Source organism: Mauremys mutica, chromosome 6 (genome assembly GCF_020497125.1).
Source record: "Mauremys mutica isolate MM-2020 ecotype Southern chromosome 6, ASM2049712v1, whole genome shotgun sequence".
Taxonomy (NCBI): Eukaryota; Metazoa; Chordata; order Testudines; family Geoemydidae; genus Mauremys; species Mauremys mutica.
The window spans coordinates 128,357,923-128,377,345 of record NC_059077.1 but is presented as its reverse complement, the minus strand read 5'-3'; the positions used below and the strand labels follow the sequence as shown (position 1 = coordinate 128,377,345).

The following is a 19,423-nucleotide window of genomic DNA, read 5'->3' as shown; positions in this document are numbered from 1 at the left end:
CTCCTACTATATGAAGTTCATTCCATTTTTTAATTAAGTGGCTGGTTACCCATTTCATCCCTTACTGTCCATATCTGATGGAAGATAGTAAGTTTAGAAGTTGAAATAGCTGACAGTCATAGGGAATGCCTCATCAGCAGTGATAAATTGACAGGCAGTTAAGAGCAGCCAAAACACCTCAATGGAGTAGATATACACCACCTCTAGGCATGACAGATCTTATATAATTTTAAGGCTAGTGCATGAATAGACTCAAGACTACTCAGGTAGGAGACTTGGCCCCTTCCCCTTTTCCCTTACCCAGTGAGTTTGAGCTGACCTCAAGCTTGAAAATCTAGAACAGTGATTCTTAACCAGGGGTATGTGTATCTCTGGGGGTACATCAACTCATCTAGATATTTGCCTAGTTTTATAACAGGTTACATAAAAAGCACTAGCAAAGTCAGTACCAACTAAAATTTCATACAGACAATGACTAGTTTATACTATTCTATATACTATACACTGGAAAGTACATAATATTTATATTCCAATCAATTTATTTCATGGTAAACATGAGATACCAAGCCATTTTTCAGTAGTCTGCTGTAACACTTGTGTACTTTTAAATCTGATTTTGTACACAAGTAGTTGAGGTGAAATTGGGGTACACTAGACAAAAAAAAATCAGACTCCTGAAAGGGGTACAGTAGTCTGGAAAGGTTGAGAACCACTGGTCTAAAGTACTTAAACAAAAAAAAAAATATTCATACAATGCCATAGAAAGCAACTTAACTCCATGGTTGAGAACAGCAGTCTGGCAGACAACTGATGCAAAGAATGTAGCAGGACTATGGAGATGGAAGTGTGTGTCAAGGACAGCTTTTCAGGGTATGCCAATACACCCTCAATTCCTTCCAAAAAAGGGCCATGGATTGGTTCTCTTTATGCTGTTTTTTTCTTTTGTTTTATCAAACTCCATCCATCTACAATACAGTATTAGCAAGACTGACTCAGTCTTTCATTCTTCGAACTGGTGGTTCTACCGTATCTAAGTGTGTCAGATCTGAAGTTCAGACAGTTACTGTCCAAAAGTGAAGTAAATGGAGATGGCTTACTCTATTTGACTTGGCACATTTATTATACAAGTCCTTGAATTCACAAAATTCTAACTCTTGATTTGGCTTCTCTTCAAATATTTAAAGTGGCTTACTTGAGTGTCTCCTCTCAGTGGGACTATATGCCTTATCCCTCTCTTGGGCCTTCCCCATCCTATACCACAGCAACATTTCTTCCAAATAAGAATGTCTAGATGAAATTTCCTTTGGTGTCCAGTTACATCAACCAGATGAGTAAGGAGAGATGCAAACTCCTACAGAGGCAGGAGTGTGCCAGCTACCAATACTACTGACTTTCCTCCCTTCACTTCCTGTCCATAGTCCAACAAGTCAGGTTTACCGACAACTCCCTATTTAAGGATCTTTAATTCAACCTTATGGTCCAGGGAATCAGCATTTCATGGTATGCCAATTCAAAACTAATATACTAGGTATCTTAAGCACAAACAGTGCAATAAAATAGTTTGCCGCTCTAAACATATTAACCTTATTCAAATTAAGACTTCAGGTTACAGATCTTAGAGTTAAAGTTCTCACCTGCCTTTATTCTCTTTTCCTTTTATTTTGTTTTCTTGGCCTTTGCCTCCAGTAGGATCCCACTCAACATAAGAATCTTCAACTTTCAGGTTCAGATGAGATGATGTATTGTCCAAATTGAAGACAAGTGCTGGTCAAGACAAGATTTCCAAGAGTAAAAAGACAGGGATTATCTCCCCATGCTGTCTATTTAAGAAAAAAAATTTAGGAGTAGTAGACAACAATGCACTATAAAGTCAAGTAATTATAATTAAGACTCGTTTTTGTCATAGAGGTCATGGAAGTCACAGATTCCGTGACCTCTGACTTCTGCAGCAGCCTGGTGTGGCTGGCCCGGGAGCTGCTTGCGCAGCTTGGGTAGCCCTTGGGCCCGTTGCATTGGCTGTTACTGGAGCAGTCTCAGAGTTGGGAAGGGGGGCGCCTCAGGGCTGGGATGCAGGGTGGTGCTTACCTGGGGGGAAGCTCCCCAGAAGGGCAACAGGAACTGCCCTCCCTCAGCTCCTAGGTCCACAAGCTGCCTCTACCTGCAGGCACTGCCCCTGCAGCTCCCACTGGCTGCAGTTCCCAGCCAACGGGAGCTGCAGAACTGAGGCTTGGGGCGGAGAGGAGGCAGCACATGGAGTTAGAGTCGCTGCTTCCCAGGAGCTGCGAAGAGAGTCTGCCCCAGCTGCCCCGCCCCCCTCTTCCCCGTGGCAACCTCTGCCCTCCCACCCCCCAAGTTTTAGTCAGGGGTATATAGTAAAATTCATGTACAGGTCATGAATTTGTTTCCTGCCCATGACTTTTACTAAAAATACCCATGACTAAAATGTAATGTTAATTATAGTTGGTCTGACATTTTTTACTATAAACAAGTGAAATCCAGCCAGTCCAACTGTAGTCTCCGGACCATACCACACATGTTCAAATCAGAGTCTCATCAATTAAAATTTTAGTATTAAATCAGAGACACTTCCTACTAGTTGCAACCTACGCTAAGATTTATAGTTAGAGAGAGTGACCAAAAAAACTAAGCCCACTTCTGCTCTCCATATCACTGTCTTCTGCAAGCTATTTCTATGACGAAGATGTAACTGTCATAACCTGTTGATTACAATAAAGCTGAAGGAACAGCAAATATATATGGACAGTCAAACCGCAAAATGACCTGCAGAGATTAAAGCAGGCATTAGGATGCAAGCAACTAATGAAGATTCAGTAGTAATTAATGTCAAATCCTTCACCCAGGGAAAGAAAAAAAACAGACAGCACAAAGTAGAATAGACATGCCAACCACCAGCAGCCATCATTTTAGAGAGCTGATTTTCACCTCTCCTCTGAATACTGTCCTGCTATTACAAAGTACTACATTTACCGCAGGGAGAAGTGTTTAAGATCAAGAGGTCCACAATTCATAAGCCTGAACTACTGCAGTATGCAGATTGAGATCAGAGGCCCATCATACCCAATATAAAACCAAGATAAAAAATTATGCTAGCACTTTGAATCCATCTCACTGGAATTTGTTATTTAAGCAAGTTCCATCTTTGTTATTGCTGACTAAGCAAAATAATTGAGCCTCTTGGGAGTTATGCTTCTGAAGCAAGGAGCCTGCCTAATAGTGACTGCCATATTAATAGGTTTTAATTAGAATACATTAGAGACTTCCATTTTGCATTTCAATATGCCTCTTTTTTAAATAATTGCTTTAAGAGTGGAGATTGCAGCAGTGGTCAACTTAAAGACAGTACAATACATTTCAAATGCAGCTGTCCATCATGAAGCAGCACTTACCAGAAGCTAAGTGGAATTAGCCAATTTTTCTAAATTTATTAGCCCCGCCACCCCCCTCTCTTCCAGGATATCCACTGTGTTGCAGCAAATTCTTATAAAGATTATTACTATTGTATCTGATTAAGTCCTAAAATAAAGCAGAAACAATTTTCAGATGTTTCTCTTGAAGTTTATATAGTAGTAGTGAAACAGCCCTTTATATAGATTATCTAAGGCAATAAGTGAGATACTGCTTTAAGAGCACAGGCTCAAGATCCATCAGTGATCTCTGGGATTTGGTGTAGTTTCCAAAAAATGTTTAGGAAGCACAAGCAGATACAGCTAGTTTCTTTTTGAATGCAGATCATATTTTAAGGCATTGTTTTTATTGTCGGACCTCAATTTAATCCTTAAGTGTGACAAAAAGTGAAAAGTTGGTAAGCCAGCCAAAACGTCAAACTAGAACACCCATCAGTTTGATCTTTTTGGTTTTCAAGTCAGTCTAACAGAATGAAAACAATCTACTTGGTCATCTTTTTTTAAGATCTCCTCAGTATAAAAACCAAGCACCTTAATTACATCTATGAAGTTCCTGAAAAAGGTACTTTGAAACTCTTCTTCTCTACAAAACATTGTAGGTCTAGCAATAAATTCCTTGAAGTTTCCAGAAAGAGCTAGATTTAAGTAGACTGGAGGCTGACAAACCATCCGACAATACACACATATGCAATCTAAAAAGTTAAATCTTTAATGTCAACTGTAAGTGACAAACTGTAGTCTGGAAAACTGACAGCACAATATTGGAATTGAAGATTGATTTTTAAAAATTGAAAGGGAAAAAACCCATGACTTTCCTGAAAGGTCATATGGCTCCAGAAATATTTTAAAATGACAGGGTCAGAGGTGACAGCTTAGTGACCTAGGTTTAAGCTTAAAATCCCTCATCTCTCTGGAACCGGAGTTTCAAATCCTCTGTTGACTTAGCCTTCTATTTTTCCAAAGCAGATAACTGAACGCACATTAGTGTCCCTTCAGAACAGGAACCTTGTCGATTCTGCATGGACATTAGATATCTAATTGCCCTTTTTGTAAGGGTGTGGCAGTGGTGGCTCTGGTCCAGAAAAGCTGCCCTCTCATTAATATTGTGCACTGTCTTGTTTGTTGCTGTCCTACAACCCAAAAATAGTAGTGATGTTCTGAAGTTGTGTTGAGACATTCTGCTCAGACAGACAGACTGCCACCAGCCATATCCCCCAACACCATAAGCATCACGTGGTGCTCTGAAGAGCAGTAAGTTACTCTAGATCAACAGGATGGGTATGTTCAGAATATGGCCCTTAAAAAGGGAGAAAGAAAAGAAAGATCTCAAATTTCAGTATGTGTGTTTTTGATGGGATATACTATATAGAAAGTACACTTTCAACTATGATGGATGTTTCACTTTTCAAAATAAAGTGTGGAGTTTTATGCTGTATTTCAATGACAACCCCCTCACCCCCAACTTTGCTCATTTTACAATGGCTGCATATCTTTAAGTTTACAGGTGCCATCCCTGCAGACTGAACCTGGGATTTGAAAGTCCAGCTGTGTTTACTGGGTCACAGATCAGTAGTCATTCTGCATTTAGAACTTAGCACTTCAGAGGAAGCAGCTAACAACTGTTGGTAAAGCACAAGTCACAAGAATCTGCTTACTCTTATAGCAAAAGAAAAATACTATACAGCTATTTTGCCACCAAGCCAAGCAGATATAACTCTGAATCCACAAAGCAATCCTCGGACTAAAAAAAGGTTTAACTTACAAAAACAGTCACTGACCACATCTTAATAAGGAAAATAGTGTATATACACTCAGTAACTTATTTGCCATCTAAAAAATTTATAGCTTACAGATTAGTATCCAGTATTGAGTGGCTATGTGCAATGCTCGGATTTAAAGCATAATAAATATACCTGCTTTCTAAGCTACCTTTCAGTGGTCATGTACTTACCCAAGACAGCTTCACTTGGGAAGTGCTATAGGCTATATGGATATTCTTTGCTATTCTCAGAGGATTTCTGCAGTTCAAGTTGTTCACTATACAGATCCACAAGACTGACTTCAGATATCCGTGCCCTCCCCTCCCACAGCAATCCTCAAATGTTAATAGGCTGTCACCTACTGTTCAAGTTATGTGAACACATATATAGTGCCAAGGTGCTCAGAAGCATTCCGTCAAACTCTGCCCTCACATCAAGCAGCTCCAGATAATAGCAAAATCTTTCCCCAGAAAAGTTAAACTGCAACAACAACCAACACTTCAGAAACCTGACCAGCAGTTTCAGTAGACAATCTCAGACACTGGAGCCAGGAATGGTTACATACCTACAGAGATTTTTCAGCTTCTAGTAGAGCTAGGTGTTTATGTACAGTAGAGTAATAGGACAAGGCAGCCTAACTTAATCCTTTTCCATGTAGGCTCATTAACAGATGACATTTGAATTTCATCCCACAAACCTCAGACCCAAGTTTTCATTGCCTCTGTCTCTGCTGCCATTAGACTGACTGGCTAGAGAGTGCTGAATTCTCCTCAGTGTTTACAATATTGTTTTCTACACATTCATGCAAGGCTGCCATGTCATTTTACCTTTAGTCTCCAAAGTTACTGGATCAGAGTATTCCCCTGCCACAGCCTTGTTGCAAGCTCTTACCCGAAAGTTCATATATTTTGAATCAAACTTCAGTCCTGAAAAAAAATTGTGAAACACTTAAAAAGTTTGTCATAATGATAGTGATTGGTTCCATATAGTCTAGATTAAGAAAATAAGAAGAAAGTTTATTTAGTATAGAATCAGGACGACTGGTAGCTAAAAAAAAAAAGGTGACCCAGGTCTCTATAGGAAGGCCCTGTAACTGACCAGTTATCTGGAGGCTTCATGCATTTACTGAGTAACATTTGTGTTTGTAATAAGGATGCCCCTTCAACAGCAAGTGTTTTGTATAGTTGAGCATTCTATGTTTGCAGTGTTGTTGTAGCCATGTTGGTCCCAGACATGAACAGCAGCTTGGTGTAAGCTCAAAAGCTTGTCTTTCACCAAGAGAAGTGATCTCACCCACCTTGTCTCTAATAGGATTCTGTTACATACAAAAAGCCCAGTGTTTGTTCAGAGTCACCTCAAGGGCAGAAGACTTTTTAAGAAGGTAACCGAGCAATCTTTACCAGATAATGTATATTCAGTGCCCTTGATATAGTCTATCAGCTCCCAGCATGTTTCATCTTTTACTCGAGGAAGACCATCAAAATTAGTTTTCCTATATTCCAATACAAAATGATCAATTTTGTTGTCTTCTTCTGGCATTCTCCATACTATCGTTACAGCATTGTCAGCTACCAGACACTCTACTGGGTCTATCTCTGGAGCTTTGGGGACTGCAAAAGAAAAACAAAAACAAAAACATTAGAGTACAGATGAAAAAAGTGTTTGCCACCCCAGTGTTGCAGTCTGTTCCTTTGGATCCACACAAGAGAATCAGAAATTTGCCTTTGGTTCAGTAGCACTCATTCCTTTCAGGGACTTTACTCAAGTATCTACAAATTGGAACTTAAATAGGATATCAGGCTATTGCTCTTTAATACGCTGCCTGTTAAGTGAATATATTAAACACAAAATTAGCATTTTACTAACAAATATGCATTAGCTCTAGGATTAACTTCTACCGTTATTGTCTGTTTTTCTGATAGTACAGGTCAGCCTGACCTCCTTGTATAAACAGTAACAAGCAAACAGAGCTGGTGGGGACTGGCAATCGTGGTTCCATTGTTGGAATAAGCAAGTAGGAAGAACATTTTAAGGAGGTTAAATTGTCTTAAGCTCTTTCAGACAAATCTTTTTACAGAGCACTCAGAGCTAGAGCCCTGATATAGGATCATGCAGCAAGAGCATGCTTCCATCACTTTAAAAAAAGGTTGGTTTATAATATTTGGATACAAGCATCACTACATAGATTTACAACATAACATTTTCAGAGAAAACAAGGTACATACAGATACAGTGACCAGAACACAAAGCATTTACTAATGAGTAAACTTAATGTATATATCTCTATCTCAAGATGGTGAACTTGTATCAAAACATTAGTAGACTTGTGTTTTTATGGTTTATTTTCTGTAGTGTATTTTCTAGCAAAATCCAAACAAAAGGATAAAAGCTAAAAAGCAAACTAGCTTCTCACCGCCAGGTCACTGAGGAAAGTATGTTTCCAATAATCATAATTTAAGGCTTACTCAAATTACTGTGTTTTTATTTTGTTATCCTCCAAATCCTCTAATCTCTCTGAAATCAGTAGACTAAGTTGACATAAGATGATCTCAGGTATTTCAAGTACCATATTAAAAAACTTCAACTTTCTTTACTAAGCCCTACCGCATTCAGTTTTGGATTACCCTTACACTAGAAACGAAACTCACTTCTTGCTCCCAGTGTGATACCAGGTCATATTGCAGAACCTCGGCATCTCATGACACCAGCTACCCAAGAAACGCATCAGGGCACATTCTACAATTTGAACCAATTTCACTATATTTCTCTTTCCCATCTACATCCCCAAACATTAACATCCGAGGCGCACATCATGCATGAAGCAGGAAAGAGGCAGCATCAGAAGATGGATGCATGACAGATAGTAATATACTAATGGATAGCAGACAAAGTAGGAATTAACACAAACCACACCTTAATCAAATGGAATTTCATAGGTTTCTTTCTGAACATAAAAACGCACAAAGCAAGCAAAAAAGGTAAGTAGTCAATTACAGCTGGAGCCCATGACCAAAACCTTATTTCATCAGTAAGCTGAAATCAAGAACTTTAGGAGTCAAATTTACATTGACAGGAAAGGAAAGTAGTATCCATGTGTTTCTTGTTCAAGAATCTGTTTTTGCCTTTAAAGAAAAAACGTTCTCTACCTAATACTCAAACAACTTCTGCAGTTTTCAAAGGGGTCCTGAAAAGAGTTTTTGAAGTATGCTTGCTCACAACCCATGAGATATTTTATTCCCCTGAGGCCTGCCACTTTGAAGCAAGCTATTCCTCTGACAAGTCACACAAAAATGCATTAATGGAGTTTCATATTTAGGCCTCTTTCTGCGGAAGTACATTCTATTTACAGTAGGTGATTTTCCCCCCACTCAACGAGCAGCCCTGTAAATAGTCTGAGTTCTGATTCAAGCTGCTTCTTTCCATGTCATGAACCACCAATAGACATTCTCCAGTTTAACTTGGACCTGCAATTAAATCTTGAAGATCTATGGTCTTCAAATTGAGAGACTTAAGTTACACCTGCAACACTGCTGCTTTCACTGAGTTTTCACAGATGTAGCCAATTGAAACTTGGTAAGCAGTTCTGTTGATGCACAGGATGCAGTAGAAATTTTTAGCTCAATTTTAACTATCAGCTCTGCAGAGTGAGGATGACTACCAAGCAGTAAGAACTGTCATTCAAGCCAGCAAATACAGGGTTAGGATTTCTCCCCTTCATACAAAAACCTCACTGGGTTTTGTTAAATGAAACCCTATGCATACAAATGACTTAAGTGTATTTCATCCTCAGAGGGCACATTGACCAAAATGAACAGGTTGCAAATTCAGGCAAGAAGACCAACAAGTATTCAGTCTACTAATTAGGATCGGACCTCAGATCCCAATACTTTCCCAACTTGTTTGGTCTGGCAATAGGTGTGCTGAAAAAAGCAGTCTGAAAGCATTAGCACCATGGGTGGTCACACTGGCCTGGCTGGGGACACATCCTGGTCACTTGAAAGTTCAACTTCCCTGATGTGTTTAATTCTACCTACTACCATGCTCCTCTCCAGTCATCATTGGATACCTATTCCCCTCTAGGTTCTAGATAGAAAAAACTGCAAAAGCATCTGCAGTTAAGCATAAGAACTTTTATATTAATTCTTTTTCAGCTTTTGAAGATGCTGAAGTTAGAAGCCCAATGTTTTTAATATCAAAAGGCATTTAACTTATATTCATGTAAATACTTCATAGTGACAAACATTCAGTACCATTAGGTTGGTTTTGATTTCTAACAGGAAGTTTTCCCCAACTGAATACACAACAGTAGCACATTTACCAAGTAAGGTGGTACCATTTTCTGTCACTTTTTAGAGCTGAACACTTGGTTATTTAATCACTATGCCAGTCTCCGGTTCAGTGTGCTTGTTCCATATATCCCAAATGAAGGTCAGTCATAGGGACAGACACCACCACTGAAGAGAGACAAAATTTATTAAACCTCTTCATCACTGAAGCAAACCTTTTTTTGCTGATATAGTAGTACAGCTTAAATTGCAGCATGCTTAAACAGCGATGCACACTTCAGTAGAAGAGTGCAAGTTATAATTCAATGATCCCAGCAGGTGTGTCATGAAGTGCATGAAACATGTGAGAGTGGTAAAAAGAATTATCTAAAATTTCAATTTGCATTGAAGATCAGCAGACATCTCAGAGAAATCTCTGAAAAGCTTCAAGTCTTGCTTTTATTGTACCGTTTCTCTTTATGCAAATGGAACCCTAGTCAGAGCATGGGGAGGGGAGGGAGAAGATATCAAGCATTCTTAAAACTACAATACCCACCTGCTGAAGTGAAAAAACAGATTGACAGAACCAGAAGAGTACCCAGAAGCCACCTACTACAGGACAGGCCCAGCAAAGAAAATAACAGAACGCCACTAGCCGTCACCTTCAGCCCCCAACTGAAACCTCTCCAGCGCATCAAAGATCTACAACCTATCCTGAAAGATGATCCCTCACTCTCACAGATCTTGGGAGACAGGCCAGTCCTCGCTTACAGACAGCCCCCCAACCTGAAGCAAATACTCACCAGCAACCGCACACCATACAACAGAAACACTAACCCAGGAACCTATCCTAGCAACAAAGCCCGATGCCAGCTCTGTCCACATATTTATTCAAGTGACACCATCGTAGGACTTAACCACATCAGTCACGCCGTCAGGGGCTCGTTCACCTGCACATCTACCAACATGATATATGCCATCATGTGCCAGCAATGCCCCTCTGCCATGTGCATTGGCCAAACCGGACAGTCTCTACGCAAAAGAATAAATGGACACAAATCTGACATCAGGAATCATAACATTCAAAAACCAGCAGGAGAACACTTCAACCTCTCTAACCACTCAGTGACAGACTTGAAGGTGGCAATTTTGCAACAAAAAAACCTTCAGAAACAGACTCCAAAGAGAGACAGCTGAACTCAAATTAATATGCAAACTAGATACAATTTAAACTTAAGTTTAAACAGAGAGACTGGGAATGGTTGGGTCATTACACTAATTGAATCTATTTCCCCATGTTAAGTTCTCCTCACACCTTCTATGGGTCATCTCGATTATAACTTCAAAGGTTTTATTTCCTCCTGCTGCTGATAGCTCATCTTAATTGATTGGCCTCTTAGTTGGTATGGGTACTTCCACCTTTTCATGTTCTCTGTATGTATAAATATCTTCTGTCTGTGTGTTCCATTCTATGCATCCGAAGAAGTGAGCTGTAGCCCATGAAAGCTTATGCTGAAATAAATTTGTTAGTCTCTAAGGTGCCACAAGTACTCCTGTTCTTTTTGCGGATACAGACTAAGGCCTGGTCTACACTAAGAAGGGGGGGGTCGAACTAGGGTACGCAAATTCAGCTACGTGAATAGCGTAGCTGAATTTGAAGTACCCTAGTTCGACCTACTTACCCGTCCAGACGCAGCGGGGTCGAACTCCGCGGCTCCCCCGTCGACTCCGCCACCGCCGTTTGCAGTGGTGGAGTACCGGAGTCGACCGCAGCGCTTCCGGAGTTCGAACTATCGCGTCTAGATCAGACACGATAGTTTCAACTCCGAGAAGTCGAACTCTCTACGTCGACTGGGAAGGTAAGTGTAAACGTACCCTAACACAGCTGCTACTCTGAAAACAAAGAAGGTTTGTGAGCAGTAGCTTTGCTAGCGTGGTTTAGGGGAAGCAGTTGCTTCCCCTCAGCATGTTTTCAAAAAGTTGCGCCTGCCGGGCCGGCGCTGGCGGCAGCACAGCTGGAGGAGCCGTGTTGGGGTGGCAGGCGCAGAAGTGGTGCCTGCCGGCCGGTGCTGACAACAGACAAGCCAGAGGAGCTATGGGGGGGGCGGCAGGCGCAGCCGGAGGAGCGAGGGGGTCAGCTCCTCCGCTCAGGGCTCGGCGGCCAAGAGCTCCCCGCCCCTTGCTAATGTGGCAGGCGGGACGAGGCGAAAGGGCCCCTGTGCCTTTAAGGCCGCCTGGCTGGCGAGCCCCACATGGAGCGTGCCAGGAGCAGGCCAGGGACAGGTGGTGGCGCAGGATTGAAGGTGAGCGGGGGGGTCCGGTGCCTTGCACTAGGGGGTCCAGGTGAGGGGCTCCCTGGGGCTGGGCCCACAGGGCAGGGGCGCAGGCCGTGCTGTCTCGATGGGGGGGCCCTGGCGTGGCACAGGAGCCTGGAACGGCGGGGGATACCTGCAGAGCACGCTGGGCAGGAGAGACTCTCCTGGGACTGCGGGGGGGGGGAGGCAGAAGAGTATCCGCATCCCCAGGAAGCCTGCAGGAGTCCTGAGCCCGTCCAAGGGTTAATGGGGGGGGGAGGGGGAACGGAAGGAGTCGGGGGCGTGGCCAGAGGAGCCAAGGGAGGGCGCCTTTTTTATGTTTGCTCCCCCTACACTTAAAACCTGGCTACGCCACTGTTTGTGAGTGCACAAAATACTCACTCCAGCTCAGTTCTCATAACATGAAATGCAGGTAGCATTAAGCCAGAGAGTTGCACATTTATAACTTGCCAAGAGGAGATATGGCGCCCTCCACTTTGTTTATTAGCCTTCCCAGCAGAAGCAGAAAGTCGTCTTCAGTCTACATACCTATCCCATGCAGCCAGCCTCCCAAGCATGGTATGTTGAAAAGTTACTGAACATTTTTAAATAGCACAACTTCAGTGTAAATGCTTTTCACTTCTCACAAGGGTTATTTGAATAGAACACAGGACAAGTTGTAGTCATAAAACCTGATGTTCCAGTAGGGCACGTGGTTTACAAAACATTTGGGAATTTCTGTCTAAATTGTACAGGAATTGAGAACAAAGGTTTAAGAAAGTGGTAAGCAAAAAGTCTTAAAGAATCACAAAAACAATTCTAACTGGTTTAAAGAGAAATATAGTAGTATTTGGAGAGAAGATTATAGAAGTCAGCCAGCAACAGGTTAAGAGTTTGAGAGAAATACTAAGACATCTATCATTCAGAGGCCATGCCAGCAATTTTTGAAGCACCTACCACTACCCATTATTCTTGGCCAGATAGAAAGATGAGATTCTTTCATGTGTTAACTTTTAGAAGTTGTACGGTACTCCAGTACCATTGTGATGTGCATTATATAAATGCCTAGATATCACTGCCTCACCAAGTTTGGGATTTCAAAGTGTCTGAATCAACACCCAGTAAGTTTTGCCTGCAAGAATCTGTGCTGCTATACGTAGCGACAAAGCGCTGTACCAAACAATTACAAGCTATCCACTAGATATACAAGTTATCCACTAGAAAGAAGGGGGAAAAAATCCAGTGATGGCATTTAAGTATGGAAAGATCACCTGTAAGGCTAAGTGCTGGATTATCTTGCATGAGCAAGTATGTAGCTAACCAAAAATACGTTGAAACTGGCTGCATAACAAGGGTTAACTGAAAATTTTTCCAGTTTAAGGAATGTAATTTTTTTGAGGGCTTTAGTACCTGCAAATGTTTTCACTCACAGCACTGGTCACTCAAGTCCTCCATTTGTCACCCCACATAAAAAGTACAATATACAAGCAGCATTTCAAGCTTCCTCCCTTATCTAGAAAGGGTAAGAGGATAACTGAGTTGCCATTTTCATCCAGAGTCTAAGGACTGAATGGTAATTTCAGCACAGCTCATCATGAGTTGCCAGTTAAGCATCATGATAGTGATTTGAGACAAACACTAAGCACAGGACCAAGATTACCTCCACATCATACAGTGAAAGTGACCATGACTGCCAGCAGGAGGCTTAATAGCTCTAGAAACAGTGCTGAGGTTATTAATTCCCACACCAAAGGAAAGGCTTCCTTGAGTTGGAGCTCAGACTAAGTATCAGCAATTTAAAGTTTAGTGGACTGTTGCCTTTGAGAACCTAACATTTAATCCAGGAAATTCAAAGATTTGACTTCCTTTCAAAATATGATCTAAGGAACTCAAACACTCTTGCCTCTGCACTTATATCCCTGGCACCTTGTGAACTGCATGAAGTAGTAACATATTCACAAGCTGAGTCTTGTTTGACGCGTTAAATACTTGATACCTTGCCAGTGCATGTATGATCTTAAGCAATTACCTATGATGGCAAAGGAACAAGTACAGAGCAAAGAACAAGTTATATTCCCACCTTTGTTGACTGGCCCTACTATTGTATAGAGGTCTATATGTGTGCTACCACCTTTATGAAATAGATGATATAGATCTGATATTTGTCAAGATATATAAAGCTTTAGTAAATGTTAAAGAAACTGCTTAAGGTAGCTGAAAAAAATCCACATATTAAATTGCATGAATTAAACTATTGTTTATCCCAGATATCTTATAGTATAAACATTCAATTCACTATAGGACTTAATTTTACCTGGCAAAAACTTTAAGGCCTGGAGCATCTGCCTTTCCTGAGAGAAGTCCACCATCAAATGAGTCATGTTATCACTGACCTTTGGTTTCAAAGAAATGCGGAATGCTGAAGCCATTGTGACTCTACAGGAAAGAAAGGCTTATTAGGAAAATGTGGTTCGTATTTTGGAAATTCTATACTCAGGAAGTTAACTTTTGAGGTGTCAAAACCATGCGATTCTTTGTAGCAACTTCTGAAGTGAATTAAGTTTGAGTGCGCTGTTCTTCCCTTATATATGAAAAATCAGCTCCCACATTTTAAAATGGTGTTAACCAGTTTTCTGAAGTTTAAGTTACAAGAAGTGTTTCACTGTTGTGAGAATATCTCAAAAGATCTGGTGTCAGTTACAAGTGCCTCCCTCTCACTTGATCTGCGACACTGAGTCCATGTTAGACAACCTAGAAGTTACTAAAAAGACTTCAGGCCTGATTCTCTCATGCTTTGGGGGTATTCATTTAGACCTGTGCGGACAGAGTAACACTAGCCACTGAAAGTGAAAAATTCTGATTTGGTAGCATTTTACAGCCACTTTGCACAAGCCTAGAATCATAGGACTGGAAGGGACCTCAGGAGGTTATCTTGTCTGGTCCCCTGAACTCATTGCAAGACTAAGTATTATCTAAACCATCCCTGGTTTGTCTAACCTGCTCTTAATCTCCAACGATGGAGATTCCACAACCTCCCTAGGCAATTTATTCCAGTGTTTAAGAACCCTGACAGAAAGTTTTTCCTGTGACGTCCAACCTAAACCACCCTTGCTGCAATTTGAGCTCATTGCTTCTTGTCCTATCCTCAGATGTTAAGAACAATTTTTCTCCCTCCTCCTTTTATGGACTTGAAGGCTTATGTCCCCTCTCAGTCTTCTCTTCTCCAGAAGAAACAAGCCCAGTTCTCCCCCCCCCCCCAAAAATCTTCCTTCATAGGTAATATTTTCTAGATCTTTAATCATTTTTGTTGCTCTTCTCTGGACTGTCTCTAGTTTGTCCACATCTTGAAATGTGGTGCCCAGAACTGTACACAATACTCCAGTTGAGGCCTAATCAGCACAGAGGGGAAGAATTACTTCTCATGTCTTGCTTAAAATGCTCCTGCCAATACATCCCAGTATGTTGTTTTCCAGTTTTTGCAACAATGTTACACTGTTGACTCATTTAGCTTGTGATCCATTACAACTCCCAAATCCTTTTCTGCAGTACTCCTTCCTAGGGAGTCATTTCCTATTTTGTATGTGTGCAACTGATTGTTCCTTCCTACATAGAGTACTTTGCATTTGTCCTTATTGAATTTCATCCTATTTACTTCAGACCATTTCTCCAATTTGTCCACATTTTGAATTTTAATCCTTATCTCCGGAGCACTTGCAACCCCTCCCAGCTTGGTATCGTCCAAAAACTTTATAAGTATACTCTCTATGCCATTATCTAAATCACTGATGAAGATATTGAACAGAACTGATCCCTGTGGGACCATACTTGTATGCCCTTCCAGCTTGACTGCAAACCACTGATAACTACTCTCTGGGAATGGTTTCCAACCAGTTATGCACCCATCTTATAGTAATTTCATCTAGGTTGTATTTCCCTAGTTTGTTTATGCAAAGGTCATGGGAGACGCTATCAAAAGCCTTACTAAAGTCAAGATATACTACATCTATTACTTCCCCACCCATCCACAAGGCTGGTTACCCTGTCAAAGAAAGCTATTAGGTTGGTTTCACATGATTTGTTCTTGACAAATCCATACTGATGTTACTTATCACCTTATTATCCAATAGGTGTCTGCAAAGTGATTGCTTAATTATTTGCTCCATTATCTTTCTGGGTACAGAAGTTAAGGTGACTGTAATCCTCTGGGTTGTCCTTATTTCCTTTCTGTAGATGAGCACTATATTTGCCCCTTTTCCAGTCCTCTGGAAGCTCTCATCTTCCATGACTTTTTGGAAGAAAAAAAAAATCACTAATGTCTCAGACTCCTCAGTCAGTTCCTTGAGTATTCTAGGATGTATTTCATCAGGCCCAGGTGACTTGAAGCATGACCAAATGAAAGACAAGGCATTGAAGAATTAAGGCCTTAGTCCGATTCTCAGATTTCAGAAAGTATTAAACCCAACAACATTTAAAGTATCAGCTTATTTGTCCATTATTAGAAATGCTTTAGCTGCCAACACTGTAGAACTGTGTTCCTCAATTACAGAAGACCATTAAAGATTTCACTATAAAGCACCTTAAATCTTCCATTGAAGAAAATTCCAGTTGTCTCTTTAAAATGCAGATTCCCATTTTGAAAATACTGGACACTACTCCGAAACAAAATCTGTTTTCTGCTGAATCAAACAGGCATGCTTTATTAGCACCACCCTACTCATCTTATTTAGGGGATGAGGAGAGGTTACTTGTATACAAAATATATATAACTAGTATCATGGTAGAGACTAGAGCATAGACTAGTTAACAGCCTTCATGTTCACTCTCAGATCTGACTTCTTAGCTCCAGAAACAGCAGAGACTGATATTGGTATGATAACATCCCCCATTCTACATAAGTGGGGGGAAGTAGGAAAAGGGAAGTATGTGCCCTCCAGCTAGGTCTTCAACAACACCTTATAATAAAGTTGTACAGCATTACCGTGGAGTGCTATCCATCTGTCAAATGCTCTGAAATCAAACTTTCAATCTATCCTATCCTTTAAAAAAAAAAAAAAAAACCATTTAAGAAAAATCAAGTTCTGAAAAGTAGCAACTAATGACATGCTGTTTCAGAAGTCAAAAGTTGGACAAAAAGCATTTCTACCAAATTCACATCCAGGGATCTGTGACATGAGAGAAGTGGCTGGCAAAAGGATTCTAAAGTGTTTTTGTGAAGGAACAGGAAGGACATCCCCATACCCATGAAGAGAGAGTCTTACTGAAACTACAGTTACAATAGTGAGTGAATGAAGCACAAAAAAGGGTTTTAGCAGTATAGACAGTGAGGGAAGAGTAAGTAGTAACAGATCTTAGAGACTTGATGGAGAAAGCAAACAACAGTGCAGAGGATGACAGGTTGCCAGGGGGAAAAGGACAATGTAGTTGATACCGAAAAGAGCAGATGCACTGTGGCCATTTAATTTCCCAAAATAGATAAGAGTAGGAATCGAAATTGGAAGATATTCCATTTCAAAAGGTTACTAAATTTCGAGCTATTACAAGATCAATTCCAACTCTGACGCACTCCCCAATAACCTCAGACATCTAGTTAAACAGATTGGTGATTTTTCATAACCTTAATTTTATGTCAACCTTCCTAAACAGTGGAGAGAAATCTGAGAATAAAGTTTCAATTTGATACTTTAGGAATTCATGTTCTTATTATAAAACATTGAGGACAAGAGAACGAAAGACGGAATTTTAAAATTCTAAGCCATCGGTTTTAGACTCCATGAAATTGTTCATGATGGTGATGGCTGTGAAATAGTTAGATCTCAGAATCTGACAGGGACCTCTCAATCTTTGAATGAAAGGGATTATACACCCACTCCTGGAGTACTTAAACTGTCTTGTCTTGACCAGATGGTGAAGTGGCCTCAGTTATCCAGGTTCTGAGTCTTTTTACTTCTTGACCTTATCCATTTTTAGACCTCCATTCTTTCTAAGTTTTCTACCTGACTGTCACATCTTCAAAAGCTTCAAAAAACCTAGCATTTCCTGCAGAGAATTTTACAGTTTGCTGGTAATCCTAAAAACTACTAGTTCAAAGTGGCAGTACCCAAGAGTTCCAGGAGTCTTAATAGGATTTACTTTGACAAGCAGCTCAACATCCAATACCAGTAGCCCTATAGCTCACAACTAAGTCAAAAGTACTTGAGTTTTCCCCATCACCAGCTTTCCAGTGTGCATCACGAGCAGCCCCACAGCTATCACTGCTCAGACAATAGACTAAGCCCCAAAAGTGCAACAGCTTGGTTGACATTATTGACAACTCAAGGTTCTGTTAGTTACAAATTGTCCAAGCAGAAACTCCCCATAACTACAACCTAGTTGTGAAACTTCTGCATGTCTGGCCAACACAGCCAGCTGTATAGGGATTCATTGTTCAAACTGGCTGAAAGCTGCTAGAGTAGCGAGCTTGGAAGGGATAACAGGAGGCATGCTACTTTTCAAAGAGCTGAAGCACATTAAACAAAACTTCTGCCAGCACCATTCTAAATTTCTTTCTATTAAGGGTTCTCTATTTCTGCTTGGGCTGGGATAGAAAGCTTAGTTTCCCATAGCAATCAACGCAATTTACCTTGGACATGAATTCCAGCATGAAACTAGCTTTTTTTCTTTGGCAATTGACTTGTTAGTTCTCATGAAAATCTTTGACTCAACAGCCAATCTTCTGGGTCAGTGGAAGCAACATATTCTGGAAACTCTTGGAAGGGCTGGTCTTCCACATGCTGTATACAGCTTGTGTCTAAAAGCTTTAAAAGTGCTTCTATTCTCTATGGAGACCCACTGAGATTGCCTGAATTTGTTGGGCACATTTTCAACAGACTGTCCTGGTCCAGAAGAAAGATGTGCTTACCTTAACATTGTTTCAGCATAAAATACTTGGCAGATTAGAAGTTTTTCACTCTAAAAAGTTGATTTAAGTATATGTTGAAGACTCTTCACATCCAAAGAGAAACCATCTTGGCAAAAGATCACTAACTCAGGCAGTGAACCCACTGGCATCAGCACTGGTGATACCACCAGAGACACATTCATTCTTTGTAAACATTAGAATAACTTAGCTAGAAAAAGATTTTATCTGCAAGGCATCCCCTCACATTCAAAACAGCATTAAGCCTGCAGAACTTTAAGTCGGGATCCTATATTTAGGAATTTAAAGGGAAACTGTCAACTTGATAAAAATAGATGTAAAAAACTGTTTTCAAATTTTACACCCACTTGTCTATCCACGTGGTTTTCTCATCACACTTTCTGGGTTGTTACCTATTTCTCTCCCCCTGTTGCTGTGTGAAAGACTCTCACAAAAGGAGGAAGAGGTTAACCAGCCAGACAGGGGAGAGTAGGAAACTGACTATATGGAATGCCATCAAATAATGTATATAATCTTTCAATTGTGATACTCTTGTAAGTAATATCAGAGTATCAGAAAGAAGTTGACTGTGCCCCTTTAAGACTGGACTTTTGAGTTCAGTGAAAAGTTATTAACAATTAAAAAGCAAGAAGTTTTGTAGAAGGTTTTGTACCATACCTATCTTTGATCTGTCTGGCAGCCTTGGTGCATATCAGGGAGAAGAGAGAGAAGGTAATTAGTGCTTCCATGCAAGTCTCAACTGCAGTAACATGCAAGAAGAGTT

General features: G+C 40.6%; 1 protein-coding gene across 3 annotated transcripts in view; it reads right to left on the bottom strand.

Annotated features, from left to right (window-relative positions):
- Nucleotides 1-19,423, bottom strand: part of FSD1L (fibronectin type III and SPRY domain containing 1 like) — a 66,090-nt gene that overhangs the window by 25,338 nt on the left and 21,329 nt on the right. For all 3 annotated transcript variants that reach the window (XM_045021275.1, XM_045021274.1, XM_045021276.1), the window contains exons 5-9: nucleotides 19,318-19,340; nucleotides 14,059-14,180; nucleotides 6,586-6,795; nucleotides 6,013-6,111; nucleotides 1,635-1,764 (exon numbers count right to left, since the gene is read on the bottom strand). In XM_045021275.1, the coding sequence (XP_044877210.1) occupies nucleotides 1,635-1,764; nucleotides 6,013-6,111; nucleotides 6,586-6,795; nucleotides 14,059-14,180; nucleotides 19,318-19,340 (584 nt within the window). The remainder of the gene's footprint in view (nucleotides 1-1,634; nucleotides 1,765-6,012; nucleotides 6,112-6,585; nucleotides 6,796-14,058; nucleotides 14,181-19,317; nucleotides 19,341-19,423) is intronic.